Source organism: Aedes albopictus, chromosome 3 (genome assembly GCF_035046485.1).
Source record: "Aedes albopictus strain Foshan chromosome 3, AalbF5, whole genome shotgun sequence".
NCBI classification, from domain to species: Eukaryota; Metazoa; Arthropoda; class Insecta; order Diptera; family Culicidae; genus Aedes; species Aedes albopictus.
In genome coordinates, this window is record NC_085138.1 from 55,739,993 (window position 1) to 55,749,524 (window position 9,532).

General features: G+C 41.5%; 1 protein-coding gene across 1 annotated transcript; it reads left to right on the forward strand.

Moving 5' to 3' along the window:
- The first annotated feature begins 3,743 nt into the window (after nt 1-3,743).
- LOC109402545 (uncharacterized) lies at nt 3,744-7,902 on the forward strand. Its single transcript, XM_062856879.1, has 3 exons — nt 3,744-5,081; nt 5,599-5,708; nt 6,970-7,902. Exons 1-3 carry the CDS (start codon nt 5,031-5,033, stop codon nt 7,193-7,195), a joined length of 387 nt encoding a protein of 128 aa, XP_062712863.1. The 5' UTR covers nt 3,744-5,030; the 3' UTR covers nt 7,196-7,902.
- The last annotated feature ends 1,630 nt before the right edge of the window (nt 7,903-9,532 follow it).

The following is a 9,532-nucleotide window of genomic DNA, read 5'->3' on the forward strand; positions in this document are numbered from 1 at the left end:
CTAGATCTTTTTCAGAACTTGATCAGATGTTTCAAAGAGTTTCAGAAGTTTGATACAAAACTGAACAACAAACTGAACTGAACAAATTTGCTAGGTCGTTCTGCACCTAATCCACCCATCTTGCACTCTGCTCTCCAGGTCTTGACCCCTTACGAACAACAACCTTTGCAGGGTTGTTGTCTAGCGTACTCACAACATACAGTGCTCATCCTTAATCGCTTAACCTAATTTACAGCTCTTTTGTCCTCTAGGGCACTACGTGAGCGATTCCAATTGGACGCTGCACTTACACTTTGTGCAGCGCCTTAATGTATTCTATTTTAATTCTACTACATTATATCGAACTGGTGCCTTTGTGCTGCTTTCACTTGTCTACCCTGTTCACGGTAGAATGATGAGCACGATGATACTGTCGGCTGCTGTTCCTTTTTCCAGTCCAATTGGGGGTCGTCCATTATGAGTTGCGGTTCGCCGATATCCAAATTCCGGGTCCGTTAGAGCTATATGCTCCGAAGAGGGTCAGGTGTCAGCTGCTCTCGGGGGGAAGAGCAATTGACGAAAAATTGCAAGTGCCGGGGCTGGGATCGAACCCATGACCATCCGCTTATGAAGCGAACGTGTGGACCACTACGCCACGGGCCCCGACAGTGCTCATCCTATCCTTCCAGTTTTTGTGACCTTCCGGTGCAGCGAGCTCGTGGCCTGACACCGTGCCACTATAGCTGTGGAGGCTCTTTTACAGGCGTAACCAACGTGGCTACTGTGGAGTTTCGTATTTCACTGGGATGGAATCACCCCTCACGTGCAGCACACACAACTTACCCAGGCTGACGTCGGTTCGCGAGTGGCAAGAGTGAACGCGGTTGGGTGACGCCTGGAGTTGTTGCTACGCAAGCAGGGATGCTAACATTGTCCGCTTGACAGTTCGCATCATATTCAAATGCGCTATATCGCCTGCTGTGATCAATCTCCTTTCCACAGTTTTATGCAGTACATCTTATGTCTCACATCCTCCTTCTACTCTAAAGAAGTTTTACACATTTTTAACAAAAAAAAAATGAATTTCCGTATCTCAATTTGGAGTGTTTACTTACAACGATTTAACATATTGCGGAGATTCCACCTGTTTAGACTCCTGCGCGAAAATTAGTTGCGTGGGCCCACAGATATAAAACCAGACCACGTCCTGGTGAATATTTTACGCTGTGTTGCTAGGTACACATTTGGTGATGATTTTGCATTGTAAGCAAACATTTATAACGCACCTACGCTGAAAATGAGCCTAATCATTTGCGTCGGAATCTATAAATCATCACAACGGGCAAAAAGTTACTGTTATAATACATCATCGCATACGTTGTAAATGCTGCCATGAAGCTACCGAATACAGTTTCATTGTGAGGTACCATTCTGACTATGTTGCCGCTACTTTTTTCAAAATAGATCGAACATTTTAGTGCTTAATTGTGGGAATGATATTTTCCGACGAGCAATAGGAGCTTGCACAGTGACGTCATCATCATCTCTCTATCTCTTTCTCTCGTTCGGGGTCGCTCGATATAGCCGTCCTTGCTCGCGAAATAATTTTGAGGGCAATGCTTACAAATTGTATCTCATTTCGTTAGTTATGTTGGTAATGCAAGCCTCTCTACTTGTAGTATTTAAAAGAAATTACCGGTTTGGTACTGGGTGATCCAGAAAAAAACATCTTGTTCTTTGAGTTTTTATTTATTTTATACCCCAATTTATCCCATTGCACCGTCGTTTAAATTCGAGATATCTGATAAAATACATTATAGATAAAGTTTATTGCCTTGCCATTCATTGAAACACTAGTCACAGAAAACAAACTGCATTAACATAATCCTTCTTCTGGCCAGCCAACATTGACGACACTCCTTGATAAATAATATATTGTAACCATTCGATACCACATTTGCACGAATCAAAACTACGTGATTTTTCTAATATTTTGTTTTTGCGTACATTGCCAATGTTTATCTACCATGACAAACAACACGATGCAAACTTCCAATCCGAGATTTGCGCGAAGCAAAACAACGGGATCTTTCTAATCTAGCTTTTCGTCAGCGGAAATTACCGGGACTCTCTCTTCACGACAAACAACACGCTGTAAGCTTCAGATCCGACATATGCACGATGCAAAACAACGGGATCTTTCTAACCTAGCTTTTCGTAAGCGGAAATTGCCGGGAGTCTTCCTCCACGACAAACAACACGCTGTAAACTTCCGATCCGACATTTGCACGATGCAAAACAACGGGATCTTTCTAACCTAGCTTTTCGTAAGCGGAAATTGCCGGGAGTCTTCCTCCACGACAAACAACACGCTGTAAGCTTCCGATCCGACATTTGCACGATGCAAAACAACGGGATCTTTCTTATCTAGTTTTTCGTAAGCGGACATTGCCGGGAGTCTTCCTCCACGACAAACAACACGCTGTAAGCTTCCGATCCGACATTTGCACGATGCAAAACAACGGGATCTTTCTAACCTAGCTTTTCGTAAGCGGACATTGCCGGGAGTTTTCCTCCACGACAAACAACACGCTGTAAGCTTCCGATCCGACATTTTGTAACGGGACTGGGAAAAGCGGAAGATAAGGTTCGGAGAAAAACAACCTTCACTTAAGCGCCAGGTGGCTATCGACCACCGCGAAGGAGCGTGTCCACAACTCTATCGGAAAGTCCCGTACCCGGCCAGGAATCCTCAGGGCGAGTCCTTTCTTCAGTCCTTAACCCAACAATCGAAACTTCAGCGCAACCGAAACCGAACCGAAGGAATAGCTAAATTCAAAATATATACAACTTACAGGGAGGTCCGGTTACCAATAAGGAGTCCCTTTCCAGAGCCTATTCTAATCCAACGAGAAAAAAAAACCGAATTGTGTTGAAACTTCTCAGACACTAAAACTGCAACAACTAAGAATTGCTTAAAACATGCGTTTGCAGAGCTCTTCGTTTATTTCCCTAATAACTTGAGAAACTAAAATGGCAATTTACGATCTTTGTCTTAGCGCTTGCTTATAATATGTACATTGGTATAGGGGGGTTAGTATTTACAAAATTAGGTCGACCTTACTTGGTTTACAGCTACCAGGAACGATGGCGTGGTCCCACGGAGTCCAGCGGAGGATGGTAAGTGCACTTACTGGTCATCAACGTGGTCAAACTTACGCCTTTGACCGGTCACGTGGCGTATACGCAGGTGATGGCGAGGCGTGCAATCTTTCATGCAACAAACCGCCGGGCTTGCATGCGACAGATCGTGTTGGATGGTGACGAGTCGCCCTCTATCGGTTGCCCGTGGAAACGCTTGCGGTTGGTGGCTTGGACAGACCGCGTGGTGAGTTGAACTGACACACCAGCGAGTGACGTCACGATTTATGCTGCACGATGTATGCTTCGTCACAGCCTTATCGGTCCAACAGAATGACGCAAACGATCAGTTCTGTGATGTCACGCCGTCCGGGCCCTAGGGGTGCACCCTCGTTTGAAGGGATCTTCAAACGATTTTCAAATTATTTAATTTGCCACAAACAAAACCACTTTTGTAAATTTACCTGTACAATTTCAATCGATTGGTTCGAAAATTCGTTTTTGTTACAGATTATCGCTTGCACACGAGGGTTGCAGCGTTACGGCTTCAGCCCGAATATTAAAAAACTCACTTTGTAAGGAGAACAATACATTCTATTGTGACACAAACATTCCTAGATACACGTGTTTGCTTAATTGCACTTTCTTTGATAGAAACTTTTAGCATAAAAAAGGAAATCTGCAATTGTTGTATAATTTCATAGAATTAATCACAATTTAATTAGATATTCGATTAAACAATACTTTTTGCTTTTAAAAACTCGATTTCCTTCTAACAATTCACAATTTTTCCTATATGTCACTGTATGCCACTATATGTCTTTAACTGTAGACAGTCGGAATGAGAGAGAGTCTTCAACCCAGATTTTGATTACAACAAACCTACGCGCGACCCGATTCTATTCATTCGGCTATTTTCGGGGCCTAATTTGAAAGTGAGCTAATTTTTAAAGACCGAACTCATTTATCAGATTCTCTATGTACGTTCGTTAAGTCAGAGACACGGAACGCCAACTTCGCTTCTGACAGTAAAGGCTCTATTCCAAATACTTTTTAAGGTCAAATATTTTTATAACTTTTATTTCATTGGACTTTGTTTTTTTCGGGTGATGGGATTGCATAATAAAATTTAGTTTAAGCTTTTTTTTAATTACTGTAACCATGTTACATTACCCCCTACCAACGGTTAAAAAAATAAATGAAGATTTCTGAATTTATTTTTTTTGTGTTTAAAAAATAAAACAGTTTTTCTTTAATGCTTCTATTAATGTTAGTTGATTTGGTTTTACTCAACTGACCGAAATAGTACTTAAATTATAAAAAAAAGAGGAAAAACAAATGAACTCATTTAATTCGACGTATCATCTAATTACTAATATATTTTTTTAATTTTAACTGTAGAAACAAATAAGAAACAAAAATGAACTACATAAATCTAATTCCGGGATACCACTACAGTTACCAAAATTACACCTCTATAACCCAAAGTCTCATAAGACACGTCCTAGTATTCTAGAACATAAATCTGGCCGCTTCCGCGACCAACATATCTCCACCAGGGAGCCGTCAAGAACCTTCTCGACAAAAACCAAACTAAAACATTTTATGTACTTTCAGACTTATCCGAACAAAATTCTATCGAAATTCTCAATCATAAACATGACATTTTACTCGAGCGCAACCGCGCTCTAAATGACCTTAACTTTCATGGTATCCCTACTTCGACAGCCTCTACTGTAACTGGCCGACGACTACAAACGATAAATTGCGTTTGACGTTTCTCTGAATTATCGGATTTGTTTTGGTTTGATTTTCTTATCTGACAGTGGTGAAATGAAAGTGAAAGCGAACGAAAAGTGAATTTACTGATAGAAGTGCCAAAAAATTGAAGAAGAACCAGGAACTATTGCATGTATGATGGAAATTACTACGGAGAATTGAAAGCTGCTATGTGTGATCTTGTAAGTGTGCAAAACTGATACCCAAAACTGTTTTAATGATGTGTTTAGTGGACTCAAATCTCATTCAACTATTGTAAACATTGTGTGTTCTGATGGGGCTACTGAATGGACTAAATTTGACGAGTATAAAGTGCTAGTTCTAGACTATTTACAACCGATATATACAGTGTTTACTCTTATTATCCTGCGGCAAACTCACAGTGTTTTCTTTTCTTTGTGTACCTACATAGCTTAATATTGTGAACATTGACCCTGTTCGTAGTGTTTTGGTGTTCTTCAACGTTGTGTTATGATGTGTACAAGTATATTTTGAGTTCGAATCTCAGCCTGGTCATCATCTGGCCCTGCAGACTCGCACTTCCTTCCATAGTACTCTCCCTTCACAGTTCACCTCGGTGAACTTCGGGCTTGGGTGGGTAAGCTGGCTGATGATTCTAGGGCGACAAACTATACTTGTACTCCATCCTATACATAGCTGTATCTACATTCTCAGGACTAACGCTTGTTTTTCTTTTAGGTTTCAACCAGCCCTGAGAATGGATCATCGAGAGGCGAAGAGGGAACTGCTTGTAGTATAGAATCGTTTTTGAAGCCAGCCCCTCCCGCTCTGCTCGGAGTAACCAAACCGTAAGTTTGTGTTTTATTGGAACAAAATCTCATAGTAACTGTGCACTTGGCCTCAGACATAGCTTTAAAAAGAAGTTGATTATTTTTTCTGGAGATGTGAGGCATGAAAAACTCCTAACCGGTTGCCTTGCACATCTTCTAGGTCATAATAAGCTGACCCTATTTTGCCTACAACCTTTGCCAATGAAAATGGATTCGCTAATTTCGCGGAAAACTGTTTGCTCTTGCTCGACAGAAAGAAGTTCTTTTTAAGCACTATTTCCCCTATTTCGTAGCTTGGGATGGTTTTGCTAGACCGTAGATTATAGTGCTTTGCATAACGGTCATAGGCCTTCTTCAAATTGATTTTAACCGCCTCAAAGATTGATTTCAGGTTTTCATTGAGTTCTAATGGATCATAGCCAGCATCATCGTTAGTCTCCCTGATGCGTTTATATTCTGCACCTGAGCTAATAAAATTCCTCCCATAATTTACAAAATATGGCGTGAAAGAAGTTGATTCGTGGACTGAGGTTCTTATAGCCATGGCCACCTTTTGGATATCCCTATCCCATTCCTTATGGTCATCTTTCACGTATGTCCTAATCGCTGCTCCAATCACTCGGTTAACCCTTTCCGTCGGGTTATTTGCCGGATGGTAATTAGCATTTTTCCAATGAGTGACATGATAGTTGCTTAAGAATTTCTCAAATTCCTTTGATTTAAATTGGACACCGTTGTCGGATATAAGTATTTCCGGGACTCCGAACAGCAAAAACACCATATTTTCTAAAAAAGAAATTAGTGGTTTTGTTTTGGCATCTCTTAAGGGTTGAATGATGACAAATTTGGAAAACAAATCTGTCACTACCAACAAAACTGAGTTTCCAGATTTTGAACGAGGAAACGGGCCCACAAAATCGACAGAAATTGTCTGCCATGGCAGTGATGCAACTTTTTGTCTCCCCATCAACGGTGTTCGATTTATGTTGGGATACTTTGTTTTTTTACACGTATCGCATCCTTGACAATACTTTCTGACGTCATTTTCCATTAGTGGCCAGTAGTATTGTTCTTGTAACTTCTTTAAAGTTTTAAATCTACCGAAATGCATGGCATCATGGGTTTCCTGAATTAATTTTATACGTTCTCGAGTCAGAGGGACATATTTCCATTCAAACCTAGGGTCAATGAACTTTGATGTCACAATTTTGTAAATTTTATCTTTTACCACTCTAAAATCTTTGAATTTGACGTTATTTGATAATATTTTCTTTTTTAGTTCCTCATATTCCGGATCCACCGAATCCACGGTAAACACTGCTCGTGATAGGGCGTCGGCAGTAATGTTCAACGACCCCTTTCTATACAGCAGTTCAAAATCGTACTGCTGGAGCTTCAGGGCCCACCGGACCAATTTAGCCGAGCCCCCTTCGGCGCTAATTCTTCGCAGCCAAATGAGGCTTTGGGCATCGGTAACTACTGTAAACCGGGAGCCTTCTACGTAGTGCCGAAATTTTTGGATTGCCAATATTACCCCCAGGCATTCTTTCTCCGTTGGGGCGTATTTCCGTTGGGTCGCGGACAGCTTCCTGGAGAAAAAAGCTATTGGCCGTCTTATCCCGTCGATCACCTGGACTAAGACTGCGCCCACTGCAACATCCGAGGCATCCGATTCAATTATGAAGGGAAGCTGGAAGTCGGGATTCGCTAAAACGTTTGGAGAGGTAAGTACTGATTTTATTTTTAGGAACGCCTCGTCTGCTTCTTTTGTCCAACAGATCTTCCCCTTTGTCCCCTTTAATAAGTCCGTAATAGGGGCTGTTAGGTCGCTGAAACGTTCAATAAATTGCTTGTAAAAGCTTACCATGCCAACGAACCGACGTACTTCTTTAGGTGTTTTTGGAGTTGCATACTCCAAAATTGGTTGAATTTTTGTACTGTCTACGGCCAGGCCTTGTTCCGATAAAGTATACCCTAAGTAGCTTATTGTCTTTTGACAAAATTTGGATTTCTCCAAGCTAATTGTTAAATTAGCTTTTCTCAGCCTTTCGGCAACCAGTCTTAAAAGACGAAAATGTTCTTTTAGACTATTTGACGTTATTATTATATCGTCTAAATACACATAAACGTATGGTTCTAAGTCTATCCCTAGGACCTTGTTCATAAGTTTGGTTTGAGTCGTTGGCGCTCCTTTGAGCCCAAAGGGCATAACTTTAAATCGAAATAATTGCTTGCCGGCTCTAAAAGAAGTGTAATCGCGGCTTGATTCCTCCAGGGGAATCTGCCAATATGCCTTCGATAGATCGATCACCGTGAAGTATTTCGCTCGTTCGATTCTCCCAAGAATGCCTAGCATGTCCGGGTAAGGATATGCTTCATTCTTCGTTATGTCGTTAATACGACGGCAGTCTAGGCATATCCGCCATTCTCCCGACGTTTTTTTAACAGGCAATAACGGATTGCACCAATCAGAGGTGGACTCCTCAATCACGTCCAACTCAAGCATCCTCGCAACCTCTTTGTCTACCTCCTTTTGGATATGGGGAGAGCACCTATATTGGGGTGGCTTTTTTGGTTGAGCTCCCTCTATCAACTGTATTCTATGACTTAACAAGTTTGTTCTCCCCAGCTTGCCCCCGTTAGTTGCTTTAAACATCTCTATAATTTCGTTCAATTCGGTTCGCTCTTCGGCTGATAAGTCATGTTCGGTCGTAATGTTTTGAGCCTTATTGTTTTCCACATCTTCGATAAACGGTAGATCTAAGCTGTTATCTTCGACCCTTTCATCTTCCACACACCGTGGGTGACCCTGGGGTTCAACGGACAACACGATAACTTCCTCTTCTTCAGCAAAAAAGTCTTCAACCATGTTAATGACATTTCCCTCAAAGCTTGGGATTGGTCTTACTGCATCGCCTTTTACAAAGGCTGGGGCAATTTTAAATGCGTCCCAAAAATCCATCCCTAGAATTAACTTTTTGGAAATTTGGGGAACAAGTAATGTAGGAACAACATTAGTTACGCCATTGAACGTATAGGGTACTTGTATTACACCCTCACAGTTATGGGCTGTCTCGTCAGCTGTTTTAATTACCAAATTTATCGGATGGATCTTAAAGCCATGTTTGACTACCAGGTCTCGTGAGCTCAAAATGCTCACACTCGCTCCCGAATCTAATAAAGCGACAATTGGACTTCCCAGCACTTCAACATTTATGTAGGGGCATTTACTGGGTCTGGTATTAATATAACAGGTTGTCGCGTATTTGGAATACGGTTGGTTATCGGGAGTTTTTTCTTCTGGCACCAACTGAGGTGAGTTCTGAAGTGGATCAGAAAGATTACTCCCTACAATCTTCCTGACTCCTCGTTTCCCTGTTGACTACTTGGAAAACGATGATTGTTGGGGCAGTTCGCGGTCAGATAGTTCATTTGCCCACAGAAGTGACAGAAAATTTTCTTCTGCCTGTCGCAGTTACGCCAGAAGTGGCCATACTGGCGACAATTCCAACAAAGTATGTTATTTTCGACCTCTGGGACATTTTTATAATTTGCATTCGCGAGCTCTTTTGGCTTTTCACTAATTTTGTTTCTACGCATTGCTTGACCGATAGCATTCAACTCTTCTTCCTGATCTACTTCTTCTTCCCAAGCTTGTTCAGCCTCATCTACATTGTTCACCTGTGGCATTCTATTTCTAGGATAATTGCTGTAAGTTCGGTACATGGACTTGTCTAAGCCATGACAAATAGTCGTGAGCTCTTCAATCCGTTCAATTCGGTAAATGGTCAAAAAAGGCTTATAGGAGTCCCTCATGTTTTCAATTAGAATATTGAGCTTTC

What these genes read in the sequence shown, in the direction of transcription:
- LOC109402545 (XM_062856879.1), top strand. Translation starts at nt 5,031, where the DNA reads ATGTATGATGGAAATTACTACGGAGAATTGAAAGCTGCTATGTGTGAT. An exon ending in AAGCTGCTATGTGTGATCTT is followed by an intron (nt 5,082 to 5,598) that starts GTAAGTGTGCAA and finishes TTTTTCTTTTAG; the next exon opens with GTTTCAACCAGCCCTGAGAA. An exon ending in CTGCTCGGAGTAACCAAACC is followed by an intron (nt 5,709 to 6,969) that starts GTAAGTTTGTGT and finishes TTTCTTTTTTAG; the next exon opens with TTCCTCATATTCCGGATCCA.